The following is a 15,374-nucleotide window of genomic DNA, read 5'->3' as shown; positions in this document are numbered from 1 at the left end:
CTAAGTGTAAGCTCACTATTTTCATGTAGACTGAATTACGTAACACGAATGCAGTATTTTATGACAAAATGCAGTTATCCTTTAATGTGTATTGTACCCAGAAAGATAAAAACCAGTTGCATTTCATCATTGGATGAAGTCTGCACTTCAGTTAGTGCACAAAAGTTTATGTGGATAACAGAAAACAGCAAACATCAAAAAAATCCCCCCAGCATATCATAATTGCATTTCATCCACAAAAATCTTTGAAGGAGACATGCATTTTGTTGCCGAAAGGGCTTGATTGGATTATGAAATGCATTCTGTCCACAAAGCATTTTTGTAAAATCCATTTCATCCTTCAGCATATTATGAAATGCAAGTAGAAAATTTCATCTGGTCTAGAGAAAATAAAGCTTGTTCTTTTATTGATTTTAAAAACATAAACTTAAAGGGCACCTATTATGCAAAATTCATTTTTACATGTTGTTTGAACATAAATGTATGTCGGCAGTGTATGTACACAACCACCCTATAATGAATATAAAAAATCTACCCACTCCCCTTTTTTTTAATCCCCATAAATCATAAGCAGTGTCTCAGAACAAGTCATTTGCAGATTCTAGCTTTTGTGACGTCACAAATGATTAGGCTCTGCCCAGGACTGCCCAAGGACTCTGCTCTATTAGCATAGACCCCTCCCTAAATGAGCTGCATACAGTCCGCCATGTTTATATCCTCACCAAGAGCATTTTTCAGGAGCATTCATGTAAGAAATTTATTCTTATTAAAGCTACTAAGTTATTCAATAAAGAGCAGTGAATGATTTTCTGTTTTTCTTTTGTTTGATTCATTTTAACAGCATATATAGCAGTAGGTACTGTATATTACGCTGCTTTCACTTTAATACACAGATTTCTTAACCGACTGTGTTTATGTGAACTTTGTGTGTTTTTGACATAACCTTGTGTGTATTTGACAGTTTAAGGGCAATAACACGTGAAAGAGAACTTGGTTTAATACTCACAGAACATTCTATCTGACATCCAGCTTTCTGTGCACGTGCTTCGGATGTGTGCGCTCAGAAAACCATATATCAGAAGTTTAGACTGATATGGCTTTAAACGCATGCAGATAATAAACTTTCATGATGATAAAGACCCGCAATGTCAAGTGAGCATGATCGCGATAGGGAGGATAATCAAAACCAAACAGATGTTTTGTTAGTTTTTTGGCACAGTATCCAAGGCACGAGCTGTAGGCTCCACCCTCTTCTGGAAAGCAGGGTGGGGAGCAGCAGCTCATTTGCATTTAAAGGTACATGCACAAAAACAGCATGTTTTTCCTTTCGCTCAAAAATGGGCATTTACAGCATGGTATAATAAATGACCTGTGGTGTATTTTGAGCTGAAACTTCACAGACACATTCTGGGGACACCTGATAGGACACCTGATAGGCATAATAGGTCCCCTTTAATAAATGACATTACTTGTATACATGCTCTATTCACAGTCAACCATAAGAAGGTGAAGCTTATAATTGTATTTACATAAACTCTTCTGTAATTTGTAAAGTCATTTGTTCATTTGTAAAGTAATTTCCGTCAACATAACAGAAAAGTTTTTTTTTTTTTTTTTTTTTTTTAAATTAATTAATTAATTATTTGTTTTTTAAGAAAAGATGGAGCAAGTTAAAATAAATTTTTATGCTGATCAACATGATGCCACAAATGATGTCGACTGAGCTTAACCCGGAATATTCCTTTAATTCCATAAGTGAAAGTGTCCAATAACAGGTAGCTCATGATATAACGTAGTATTTGGCTGGACACACGTCTGCCCCATCAGGTGACTCGCTCTATGTTAAATTAAACATCTAATGCTATGTCTGTGATCTTCGTCTCATTTGACACAGTATTATTAATTTCTTTGTGTAAAACATTTCTTTTTTTAATGAAGCAAAACTGCAAGTGCGCCTAAGATATGTGGTAAGATAGCATGTCTATCACACCACTTTACAAAGTTGTCTTGGATTACCATGCAAACTATTGAAACTAAACATTTTCACTAACCAGTTGAAGACATGCACATTATTAAAATAAAGAGAAAAGAAAAGAAAAAATGTTAAGAAAAGTGAAATATAGCTAAATTTATATCTGGTGTGGGTATTTGTCTGTGTTTGTGACACTGATTTGCTACTGTTTGTGTTCTCAGGGTCTGTTACACTTGCACTCAAATCATGTTATTCATCGAGACATTAAAGGACAAAACGTGCTGCTGACAGAGAATGCTGAGATTAAACTCGGTAAAACAAGAAACAAACCATTACTAGCATTAAACTCTTAAATGCTTTATATGAAAAACAATGCATGGTCACGGTCACATGACAAATACTGTAAGTGCTGGTACAGTATATAATGGCTGAAGACATTGTTGAACTGTTTAAATGATTTTCTGTGTTTTCAGTGGATTTTGGTGTCAGTGCTCAGTTAGACAGGACGATTGGCAGAAGAAACACATTCATCGGGACACCATATTGGATGGCACCAGAGGTGATCGCGTGTGATGAGAATCCTGACTCTACATATGATTATAGGGTAAGCAGGCAGGCTGTCCATCGACTGAGAGCCATTTAAGCTACTAATAGTATTATTTTGTCATCAACATTTCGACATTTGCTAACTTGAAATTCTCCAAAAAGGGAATCATTTACTATTTGTTGGCAAAGTGATATTTCAGTATACTGTTGTACTGTACATGAGTGGTTGAATATGTTCATGAAATACATTGCATAATTTTACTCTGTTTTTAGAGTGATGTATGGTCTCTGGGTATCACAGCTTTGGAGATGGCAGAGGGAGCACCACGTGAGTTTACACGATTCCTAGGGATATTCCGGAAAAAACTTTTATATAACTCTATACAAGTTGCATATGATTAAATGGTTCTTTGTTTTCCACATTTCTCCACAGCCTTGTGTGATATGCATCCAATGAGAGCGCTGTTTCTAATTCCACGGAACCCTCCTCCAAAACTAAAGTCAAAGAAATGGTAAGATTACTTTCCTTTATTATAGAGAGCATTTGCGACACGTGCCAGCTAGAATGTCTTCAGTAGAATTTCCAGTGATATCTCACACGGTAGTTTTGGTTTACACTGGTATTGTTAGTTCCAGTTTTATTTATTTTTCATTTTTGACAGCATAGGAGTAATTAATGGGTGGGATGGGTGGGACATGTCCCCACCACTTGTTTTCGTTTGTTTGTGTTAAATAAGAGGTGATCTGGCACTGGGATATGTTGTTTTTTAAATCATGCTGATTAAGTATATTTACGTATATTAAGTATAGTATATTTTGTATATTTTGTTTTTTATTTAAGGTTAAGTATATTTTGTTATTTTCACTGAACACTTGAATTATTAGTAGTAGATATTAGTGAAGGACAAGTATTGGTAATAAAATAAAATGTTTTCTTACTTGCAGATCAATAAAGTATCTGCATAATCTTCCTTATTACCTAGTGCTGGCTACTTGAAAATTCATTATAATTCAACATAATGATGTCAGACTGATCTGTTACCTATTTAAGCTCTATCTGTGTGTCTAGTACATTATACCCCCTCCCTCCCCCCATGTATGTTGAGCAGTAGGATGAAGTATATAAAATTGCAAAATAAACTTTCATCAATCAGTACTTTATACTTTTAATAATTCAAGTACATTTTAAAAAAAATCAAGTACTTTTGTACATTTACTCAAGTAAAATTAAAAACTAGTACTTATTACTTTTACTTGAGTAATATTTTAATAGGGTATCTTGATTTATGTACTTCATCCACCACTGGTATTTGAAGAGTATTTAGTAGCATTTAGCAGATTTACTGTCACACTGAAGACATTTATGCAATAAATCTGTTTTTATTGCTTCTCAAGGTCTAAAAAGTTTCTGACATTTGTGGAAAGTTGTTTGGTGAAGAACTACCTTCACAGGCCATCCACAGAGACCCTCTTACGCCATTCCTTCATTAAAGACCTTCCCAATGAACGACAAGTACGCATCACACTCAAAGATCATCTGGACAGAACCAGGAAGAGGAGACGAGAGAAAGGTGCGAGACACACAGTCTGAAAGGAGAGACGTAGATTTTTGTATGGTGTATTGATTTAGCTTGAATGAATAGACATTCTGATTTAGACTGACAGGGTCATTTCAGGCTACATGTTCGTTCGCTTTCCAACTTTTGGGATTTTTGCATATGCCTGAAATGCACACACTCATCATAAAACAAATTGTGTCCTAGTGCTGCAGGCAATGTTTTCCGAGCACCTCTCCCCTTCTTCTGCTGCTATCTGTGCAAGCATTTCCTCACATACTGAATGAATGTTAATGTCGACGGTAATAGTGCCGACATCAGTTAAATCATGACTTGGGCCCTCGCCTATGTAATTGACCTTTTATTAGTTGAACAACATTAAAAAATATCCACTATTCAGTATAATTTGCTTTTGGTTTGGGCAACACTGTTGGCCTAATTTGTCTCAAGTTCTGTTTGTGACCAATCTTAACAGAGGGAACGGAATATGAATATAGTGGAAGTGAAGATGAAGACGATGGCATAAATGAAGATGAAGGTGAACCCAGGTATGTCTTAATTCATATTTACGAAAATAAAATGACAGCAGTCTATATATTGCACATTTTGGAGGGAGGAGATTGGCTGAAAACAAAGAGGGCTTGATAGCCATTACAAAAGCACAGCAACTGATTTCATTTTGATGAAAAGACAAACTAGATTCTTTTCCACAATCAGGTTTGGCTAATACCAACGAATGAAGAATGTTGACAACATTAACACTGTATGTGTTTGTTTGTGAGTGAGAGTGTGTGCATCAGCATTAGTGGTCATAATACACAATAACATTTTTAAAATATATTTCTTGAGAAACTTATTTTCTCAAAATTCACAAACAAAGGAAAAAAAAGAAATTGTTTACTTGTTTAATATCCGTTATATAGTTATATAGAGTTAATTTCCTCATGTGGGCCAGTGAGTATGGCTATGGTTTCTTTTTCCAGTATCAAGATTAGAATGTACGTAACCTTGGTGGCCTGTGATGCTGTAGGTGATAACATCTAGGGATGGGCGATATGACGAAAATCTTATTTCACTATATGGTATCACAATAACGATATGCATCACAATATAGTTATTTTACTTTTATTAAAAATAAGAACAAAGAAGTTCACTGTACGTATTAAATACATTTTTATTCTTATTAAAGCTACAAAAGTTATTCAGTCAGGAGCAACAAGTTTTCTTTGATTAACATTAAAGGGGTTATTGCAAGGATGTTTTTATTAATTTAATATGTTCCTTGAGGTTTACTTATAATGTTAATACAGTTTTTTTGCACACAAAAAAAATTCCTGCACAAAATATAATAGCATTGTCATAGAATATAACATGTAACAATAAAGTTTACAGTGGCTTCATAAATTAATTTAAAACATAAAAAAGCAAAACACACCTGCTACATATTCTTTGTTCTTCATTTAAAAAACCTTGCTGTATTTTTGTGTAGTTAATTAAGAGAAGGTACACCTCCGTCTTGCTCCAACGAAAGTGACTTGAATGCACCTGACGCCAAAAACACTACTCAAAAATATAAACTTCCCAGGAGGACATGAACGCACCATAATGCTTTTTAACATCAAGCACGTCCTGCTCTTTATTGTCTCATTTATATGTTTCATCACACTAAAGTTTCAATAGTGCTGTGCTGTGTGTATATATTTACATTCCATGATATACACAATATAGCAACATCTCTAACAATAGACATTTTATACAGTTTTTACGATTATATATCGTCATAGCGCCCAGACCTAATCACATCATATAATAAGGTAAAAGTTACAAATAGCATAATGACAACTTAGCTAGTGTGATGTACACGCTACACTTACAAAAAATACCCTACTGTCCTGGAAAACCATCACTATGTTCTACCAGAAGGGTTAGCTAACCGGGAATGGTTTGTATCGAACCGTGCTGAACTGCGTTCAAGTGAAAATGCAACTGGAACTGTTCCTCAGCCTGCTCAGAACTGTTCAGCCTGATGGCGGAAAAACACTAGAATGTTTTCTTTGGAATAACTTGCACTGATGAAGCATTGAAAATAAGACCAGAAAAGTGCATTAGGAAAGTAAATATCAGTATGGATTTTATGTTGACTTGAGAGGTGAGATTTGGATTAATGAACTATAGTAGATCACTGTGAAGCCTAAATGATAACAAAATGGCATCATCAGCAGGAAGCTCAATGATGTTTGTGCCACAACCAAAAGTAGATCAAAATAAATCAGTGAAATAAAATGAAAGTTAAATTGTTACTTAAATTAAAAATTGCCTTTAAATCATAAATTGGCTTGTGACCCATAAAATGACTCTGCAGTAGCCATCTCTTCTGATAAGCACAGGTCAGCGAGTGTGTCACCCAATGCTCGGGTTAATGTGCTCTGTCAGTAGTTTCCACATGGCAGATGGCATGAAAACCTGACAGCCCTGCATGACGCTTTGCACAAATGTTCATTTTCAGCATTGCCCTTGTCTTAGGTTTGGTCGTTTATTATGTTATTTTCTTTGTGCTCATAGCTCTATAGTGAATCTTCCTGGAGAGTCTATGTTAAGACGAGAGTTCCTGCGTCTGCAGCAGGAGACACACTCACAAACACAACTACTCCAACAAGTACATAATCAAGACAACTACAAAAGACAATTGCTCGCGGACCGACAGAAGAGAATCCAACAACAACAGGAGGAAAGACGACGCCTCGAAGATGTATGAATGAATCTGTTTTTTTTTTAAGATTGTGTAATGAGTGCATGAGCACATTTCAGAGAAGAAATGTTTATGTTTCACCATGCAAATGGAGAGTGACACACTTTGTTTTACTCTACAACACCTAGCTTTATTACAAGTTTAATGTTTGTTTGCTTTAGATTTTCAGTGTCCTTTCAAAAGTTTGAAAATGATATTTGTAGCATGGTTTACTAGAAGTTCCTCGTCTTTCATTCTGCCTAAATCTTTTAAATTTGTATGCTAGCAATCAAACATTTGGACACACATGAATGAATTTGTTTCTCAAGATTTTAAAAACCCTTTGGCCTGAAAGTTTGTGTGAGAATTTTTTTTTTTTCATAGACATGTCAAAATTGGGCCAACATACAAATCTCTTTACAATCCTATAATTTTCATTTAAAAATTGTATGAGTTGAAACAAAAGTGAATGGAAAAGCAGGGTTCAGGGTGCTCCAAGTGTCCAGAATACATGGAAACTCCTTAAATGCCTATTAAACAGCATCCCAGGATGCACCTCATTACGTTTGAAAGCTGGAATCTATACAAAAGAAGAAGCTGAAATAGACCATTTGTGTTATTTCCTACTATTACGTAAAGTAGAAAATAGTAAAAATGAAGAACAAGTCAGGGTGTCCAAATGTTTTTTACTGGCAGTTCATAGCTGATGTGTTTGTGTTTGGACAGCATCAGGAAAGGATGTTACACGATACCGGACTTCAGTGGCCAGAGCTTCAAGAGATGTTATGGCAAGAAGAAACTGATGTTACCGAGAAAAGCAAAAGAAATCACAAGAAACAGGTTAGAATTTATGAATTCAATGTTCCTTTTCATTAGGATGTTTTGTCAAACAGTCACTACAATGAATAGATTCCGATGCATCACTGCATGTGTGTGTGGTTATTGTTATTGTGCGTTCCTTGCATGTACAGTATAATTCCATGTCAGGTCAGTTCATTTTCTCACAGCTGTTCTTGCTGTCCTGTGAAGTAACCTTCACTAATCAAACTGAATCACACAACATAAATACCATATTTTCTGTAAAATAAGTATTTTTTTGTTTTTGTTTTTTAAAAAATCACCAGTGCTGTAGATCAGATTTTTTTTCTTGTCAAATTAACAGAAATCATTAATGAATGGTCAATGCAACAAGTCAGTTGTTGGCAGATAAGACATTATTGGTCTGTGAGTTCATACTGAAATGTTTTATTTCATGGGTTTTTGATTTTATCTCTCCTCACATTCAACTTTAACTCAGTTTGTGCTTGTTAGGCAAGGTAAGGCATGTGAAGTTTATTTATAGGCTATAGCTCATTTCCCACATGCCAGTAATTCAGTTTCGCTTTAAATTTGTTTAGGCTTCCTGTTTATAATGAATGTTTTTTATAATAATTGCCATTATAATTATTTTTTTTATTTTTTTATTCTTGTTCTGTATACCATTAAATTTGAGGGATTCTTGTGGAGGGAAGGGAACTAAAATACATGATTATAGTGTTTTAAATGTTTGTAAACATTTTACTGGTATTTTACATTATTTCTAAATGTAATAATAAAATGTGACATATACGGACATTATCTGTACATTATTGCATTGTTGAGAGAGAAATATATATATATATATATATATTATATATATATATATATATATATATATATATGTATGTATAATATTTCTCTCTCAACAATGCAATTTTGACCTTTCGTGACTTATTCAGGTGCAACTTATTTTCCAGAAAATATGGCAATTCATCATTTGTTCTTAAGTGCCACTGTCGTAAATGTTCACCTCAAACCTCACCGCTGCTTTTCTGTTGTAATGTGCTGCTGTTTGTCTTTTATTCTCATTGGATTTCAGCCCAAAGACAGTGAACATCACAGGACTGAAGTTGAATCAGCATCTCTAAGTCTTTTTGCTGAGCAGGTAAATGAATTGTTTAACAACAACTGCCTGCCTGCTTGAAATTTTTCTCAGATATAGACATTCTGCCAAATATAATGTCATTCTGACACCTAATGTGAAGTTGGACCAATTTTTCTTTACATGATATGAAAGTAGCATCTAAAATTATTAATTAATAAAAGTTTTTGAATTATCTCAACAACCTTAAATCTACTGATATTTATACAATTTGTTTATAGGAAAGGTTTTAAACATAAAATTATGCCATAGTATTTTAAACACCATTTTAAATAGTTTTCTTAGTCTGTTCATTTGTGCGGATGGTTGTGCCACCTGACATTTTAGGGGTTTAAGCTACCAAAACATAAAATAATATTTATAGTTTGAATGTACTGAAAATACTAAATAGGTTTTATAGAATATAGAAAGTGATACATTTAATTTATCAAATTATTTTAAAAGCAAATAATGCACTTGCACACAAAAACATGCACATCATGTCATTGATATATATATGTGTGTGCGTGTGTGTGTGTGTGTGTGTGTGTGTATATATATATATATATATATATATATATATATATATATATATATATATATACACACTGTATGTATATACAGTAAGCTGCTAATTTGACTGTTTTTCTCACATAATACATTTCATTTGAAATCAGTGTTTCATGCCGTTTAGTATGTGTGATATTTCTTCTCATTTAATGATCCCTGTCTTAGTGATGTGTAAATGCATGTCTGTTTGTCGTCCACACCGTCAGTCTCAGGGCAGAAAACCCCACCGCACGCTTCCCAGAGATCAGTCACAGCTGCTGTTGCTGCAGCACGACCACGGACACCAGCAGAAGAGCACTAGAGCCATCTCACCACACGATGGGGTAAAAACACACTATCATGGGATTTCTGTCAACACATGTCTACATTGGTTTATAACATAATGCATTATGATTTTGATTGCCCTGTTTGGATGGCCTCTATAATACTGTGAAAATCTGGCATTCAGCTGGCAGGTAAACTGGAATCCCTGGACACCCATCTTGTCAATCTGAATAATATAGCTGTCAGGATTCCTCATGTTCAGTCACGTCTGGGATCAGGAAGCAACTCCAGTCCTTGTACTCCAGCACTCCAGAGAGCCACCAAACAGCCGGTACGACATCACAAACATGACAACTGTCCCTGAATCTACTCCTAAACAATCAAATTATCAAAGATAAAGATAAGTCAGTTATCTTTTGCAATAAAGACCTTGATGTTATACAACAACATGCTGTAGCTTTCAGGACCCAGAATTTCTCCACAAGAAGTACTGTATGGTGAATATAATTAATCCTCAACAGTAAAATGTGAAGTCTGTCAAAGCTCATGCTGCTCTGCATATCCGTCTGAAGAATCACATCATTACAAACGAGAGGCTGCTAAAGTGTATTCCTGATCCATTTCAGTCTGAGTTTGAGTAGCACATTTTATCATAGTTTGTTTTATGAATCTGTAAGTGTAATGCAGACTGTTATTGAAGGATAGGGCATTGAAGGATAGGGCAGTGAAAACTAGCTAGCTTTGTGAGAACAGCTTAGCGCTGTTACTCAGTTAGTTAGATGTTGGAGATTGTTTATATAGAATTCCACTTCGAGTCCAGATTCCAGCGACAAGTTGTCTCTCATGTCAAATGCAGTTTTAGTTGTTCTGTTTTCAGTGATAAAACCTTGATTAACATTATAGGTGGACATCAGGAAGAAAATAGAATGATAAAAATGTATGATATTTGATGTTAAAGTTTATTTCTATTTTTCTTTATTTGATTTAAATTTGTATCATGGAACACTGACTCAAGCTATGATGACACAAACCAAAAAAAAATAATTAATTAATTAATTAATAATTATTCAGTGTAATGACAAGGATGTAGAATCCAGTGTTGTATACTGAAAAACACATGGTCAGTTAAAGGAGTGAAAGACTCAGTAATTTGTGTTGATTACAGAACATGAACGTGTGCCCCAGTCGAGAGATTCATCACAGCAGCTCTATGTCTGATGTCACTGCTCCTCTCTCGCCAACACAAGATGAAGTCTTCTTCAACCCTGATGATCAGCCGCCAAAGGTTTGTCCTCGAGACAGCATTTCAGTTGTCAGCACAGCATGGGTTGTCTCAGATATATCTCCACAGTGTGAATAAATATTATGACATTTTTCAACAGCTGAAATTTAAAACTAAGATACTATATCATACTATACTTTTCATTATAGTAATTATTCAAATTTATAAAAAGCTTAGCTGTGTCAGAAACCTTTGTATAGGTGGCAACTGCTAAGATTGTGGTCAAATCAGCTTCCTCTTCCAAAGGGAGGTGCCTTCCTTCCTTTAATGTGACAGATTCATTCAAAATACAGTGCAGTGGATGACCTTTGTAAGACAAAATCATTTTTAATTTTGCCTTGTTCTCTTTTCCACAGGGACCTCAAGTGAATCAAATTAGAAAGGCTGGTTTGGTTATTGGACTTAATCCTGATTCACTTGAGGTCATTGTGGAAAAGAGAACAAGGGCAAAATTAAAAATGATTCTGTCTTACAAAGGTCATCCTCTTCACTGTATTTTTAGTGGACTTAAAAGTTAATTTATTGGAAGGTTAGTGATGCCTCAGTGTTCTACAGAGCAATTTAGAAGGTCTTTTATTCCTACTGCAGTTGGGTTTTTCAATGAAGTTGTGTAATTCTTTGCATGTATTGACTGTTGTTGTTTTTTAATGTTTAATTGTCTATTTGTGTTGTTGGTAATGTGAAATGGTGGCAAATGAGTTTCCCCTTACAGGGATTAATAAGTTTTCTAACTAACTAACTAAAGCAGAAATATGGTTAACACAAAAAATGAAAATACAACAGAAAAGGCCCAAAATGTAGGTCAAAGGCATTGCACCTAGAACAAGAATGAAGAAATGTTTATTTTTGCAAATATTGTCTCAAGATTCCAGAACGAACAACATCAAAATTCAAAGATGTCACGAGCCATCAAAGATATGGATCCAGGTAAGTTGTGTCCTTGCAGGACACAAGAAACTTTTTCAAACCCACATTAATTAGGCTCAAATTTAGTCATTTGAAGCCCCGCATTATCCTCAGACAAGAAACTGTGGCTGTTTTTGTTTCTTGACTTTCTATCAGTGGAGATCATCAGTCTTCTTTGGACAACAGTGTTAAAATGTCCTACTCTAACAGCTCAACGAGCAGCTCACATTCAGGTGTGTTTTTCTCTAGCTGTAATGTATTGAAACCTATATCAGAACAGAATAAGGTCAGTTATTCAAGCATATGCCTTTGTACACTGTCATATAGACTTTCTCATTCTTGCAGGTTACTGTATGCCGGACATTCCAGCTCATCAAAACAGAAACTCTCAAAGTCCAGGAACATCACCACCAAACCAGGTGTGAATCTATATTTCATATTTGATAATGTTGCAGCGCTTAAGCTCTTTACACAGCTGATTTCACCTCGGCTTTTTACGTGGAGACTCTTTAAAGTATTTATTTCCCCAACCAAATATAGAATACTAAAATCAGTATCAGTAAAGGCCCGTTTACACCAAGATTGTTAACTATAATGATAACTAAGCTTGCGCTGCAGTTTTGTTGTCTGCCGCTTTGAATGCTCAAGCTCTTTAAAGCAGGTTGGATTCTGATCTGAATGTCGTTCTTCTGCTGAAAAAAAAAAAAAAAAAAAAAAAAAAATTCTGAAAGTGATTCCAATGATACTGTTCTTTTGTACTGTTATCTTTATCGTTGTGGTGTGGACTCTGCTATTCTTTTAAATTTAGAATGATTTTTAGAACTATATCTTTATCATTATAGTTATCGTCCTTGGTGTGAACATGCCTTAAGATTGTTTGTTTTTAATATCAAACTGTTTTCATCTTTAAGGGTTTGGGAATGAAGTCGCACTTCAGCCCATTAATGAAGCTTGCAGAATATTCTTCCTCCAGTGATGAAGATGATGAGAAGACTAGGTAATCTCACCTTGACGGTTTGCTCTCCTCTGAAAGTTGACCAAATTAAAAACAATAATACAGATGGTCAAAGATTACAAGACATTCATGAAGTGACTGACAAAGTGATTTTGAGGTTATACTTTATATAATATACCTCTTTTTTAGCACTTTTTAATGTCATGCTAAGTTTATCAGCCATGGCAATGCCTTTAAGGGATGAAAATTCTGTCATCATGTTGTTCCAGACCTGTATGACTTCTTCTTACTTCTGTGGAACATGCAAAAACATTTGTTTTTGTCCATACAAAGAAAGTCAATGGGCTTCAGTGTTGCTGGGTTACCAGCGTTCCTAAAAATATGTTCTTTTGTGCTCCACAGAAGAGGGAATACAGTTTTTGGAATAACATGAGTAAATGATGGCAGAATTGTTTTTGGGTGAACTATCCCTTTCAACAGTGATTGCAGCCAATTTAAACTCCATACCAAAATAATCCTGATATGATTTAAATCGATGTGAAAGGAGACATATGGTTGGTGCCGGATGGATAGGTCCCTATGTCAAAGGTTGTGAACACGCTGCATGTCACTGAATCAAGACAGTGAATACCTCACAATGCAGAGTTGAAGTGCCTGTGGCATTCACATTTCTGATATTCTGCCGATGTCCTACCAACGTCAAACCACATTAGCTTGTGCTGATCGTTTTCTGTATAGAAAAGAGAAGTTTATTCAAGTGTGCTATTTGTATACTTCTTTTAAACTGAAAATAAGAGAATATACTTTAAGTCTACTTTTTGTATTTACCAGTTATACTTAAATTATACTTAAGTTTATTTGACTTACACTGACAAGTATACAGAGAAGTCTAAGTATATTTGACCTAACCATTTTAAGTATATGGTATTCTATGAATATGTGTCTTGTAGTTGTTTACTCTTTTAATAGAGTCACTAATTAAATACTTTTTCATACATATTGGCTTATTTGATGTAATATTCCAGCATTTTACATACTATTTTAAAACTAACTTCATAAAAATGTTATAAAATGTTCATGTAAAAAGTATGGGTGGAACTGAACTTGATCTTTTTCTTTGGCGTCATGAAAATTTATCTGACTGTCGTTTGTCTAGGTCACCGTTGAGCAATGGAAGGCCCTTGTTATCCAGAGGGCAGTTTAATGAAATCATTCTTCAGCCTCATCTCAATGTAAAACCGCAACAGGTAAAGTCACCTTCAGTGTGTTGGTTTAGAGAACAGGCTAAAACAGCTGACAAACATACCAGTATTTATTGAAAAAACTCAATAATTTTGACCTAATGGACTCCTGTGTTTATCTGCCTTTGATTTTATTGTGATACTGCAGCTTATTTTCACCAGTGGAGACTGATTGTATTTATTGTAATTATTCAATCCATCAGTGTTTCTGAGATACTGTCTGCTTTTTCAAAGTTTGATTTCATGTCCTAAAAAAAACAGATGTTCATGTTTCTCCAGCAGAGTGCAGCAAAGCCAAGGCCTTCTGGATCCCAATCCAATGACAGCTACCATCTGCCGGACCTCCTTCACAAGAGCCCCACACATGAGCTCACCTGCCACCAAGACACCACGCAGAGCTTTGACGTAGGTCTTCATCTAGATGTCTTCTGGCTTTTTTCTGACCCCTGATAGCAGCAGTTAAACATCATTTGAGAGTTTTGGTTTTGATAGATTGGTTATTTTTAATGTGTGCTGTACATGCATACTGTGATCAGTATGGGGGGGGGCGATATGAGCAAAATCTTATATCATGATATGAGTAATTTTATTTCATGATAACGATATATGTCATAATATAGTTATTTTTGCATTAGATAAGGTTTTTAAGATATCAAAAATTGTTATACCATTGAAAAAAAATAATTCTTGTCACCAATTTCAATATTCCCAAAAAACTACTAGCCTAAGTAAAAAAAAAAAAAAAAAATCAAGCTTACTGAAGATGAGTAAAAAAAATAATAACAAAGAAATGAATTACAAGCAATAGGACAAAACTACAATAGGACAAAGAAAGAAACAAGAAGATAAGCAAATGAAATAGAACTACCTGAAAAATTCAAGCACAAAATAAAAAAAAGGCTACATAAATTGTATAAAGTAATTAAATGTACAAAAAAACACGGCTTAGTCTTCAATTAAATATAAATGTATTCTTATGAATGCATGCCTGGCATGAATGCAAATTCCCATTATAAATCTCTGGGATTTTGGAGCACGAATTTGTAACAGTAGGTCAACATTACTACAATGCGTTCTTTAATTGATTCCCTGTCTTATTCTGCCCTCTAATGGCTAATATCGAAAGAGAAAACACTGTTATCGTCACTTAGTGCAAATAGAATGTATCGCTATTTTCACTTAGTGTAAATAACATCTATAGCTATTTGCACTGTAAATGATTATATTTATTTAAATTATTAAATGGATGCTGCCTTATTGGGAGAAAAAAAACCCACCCAACACCTTCCCCTAACCCTACACAATAAATGCTTTTAATATTATTAAACACTCATCAGGCAGGTTATTTCCACTTTTAAAACATTATTTTCATTTTTATTGAAAATAAATGCCTTTCTGATGTGATATGTGATGGG

The 15,374-nt window shown here is 34.6% G+C and overlaps 1 protein-coding gene across 3 annotated transcripts in view; it reads left to right on the top strand.

The window, feature by feature from the left end:
* si:zfos-2326c3.2 (misshapen-like kinase 1) overlaps positions 1-15,374 on the top strand; it is a 69,140-nt gene that overhangs the window by 24,923 nt on the left and 28,843 nt on the right. Inside the window, exons 6-23 of one of the 3 annotated variants that reach the window (XM_051860348.1) lie at positions 2,194-2,284; positions 2,446-2,576; positions 2,792-2,846; positions 2,952-3,030; positions 3,914-4,089; positions 4,550-4,622; positions 6,637-6,823; positions 7,529-7,642; positions 8,700-8,765; positions 9,518-9,634; positions 9,760-9,906; positions 10,741-10,860; positions 11,723-11,784; positions 11,920-11,996; positions 12,109-12,182; positions 12,675-12,760; positions 13,875-13,965; positions 14,242-14,364. In XM_051860348.1, the coding sequence (XP_051716308.1) occupies positions 2,194-2,284; positions 2,446-2,576; positions 2,792-2,846; positions 2,952-3,030; positions 3,914-4,089; positions 4,550-4,622; positions 6,637-6,823; positions 7,529-7,642; positions 8,700-8,765; positions 9,518-9,634; positions 9,760-9,906; positions 10,741-10,860; positions 11,723-11,784; positions 11,920-11,996; positions 12,109-12,182; positions 12,675-12,760; positions 13,875-13,965; positions 14,242-14,364 (1,869 nt within the window). Of the gene's footprint in view, positions 1-2,193; positions 2,285-2,445; positions 2,577-2,791; positions 2,847-2,951; positions 3,031-3,913; positions 4,090-4,549; positions 4,623-6,636; positions 6,824-7,528; positions 7,643-8,699; positions 8,766-9,517; positions 9,635-9,759; positions 9,907-10,740; positions 10,861-11,722; positions 11,785-11,919; positions 11,997-12,108; positions 12,183-12,674; positions 12,761-13,874; positions 13,966-14,220; positions 14,365-15,374 lie in introns of all 3 variants that reach the window. The other 2 variants (XM_051860347.1, XM_051860346.1) reach the window with 2 other exon arrangements.

Source organism: Ctenopharyngodon idella, chromosome 14, assembly GCF_019924925.1.
Source record: "Ctenopharyngodon idella isolate HZGC_01 chromosome 14, HZGC01, whole genome shotgun sequence".
NCBI lineage: Eukaryota > Metazoa > Chordata > Actinopteri > Cypriniformes > Xenocyprididae > Ctenopharyngodon > Ctenopharyngodon idella.
The sequence above is the reverse complement of the archived record's forward strand: the minus strand, read 5'-3'. Positions and strand labels throughout refer to the sequence as shown.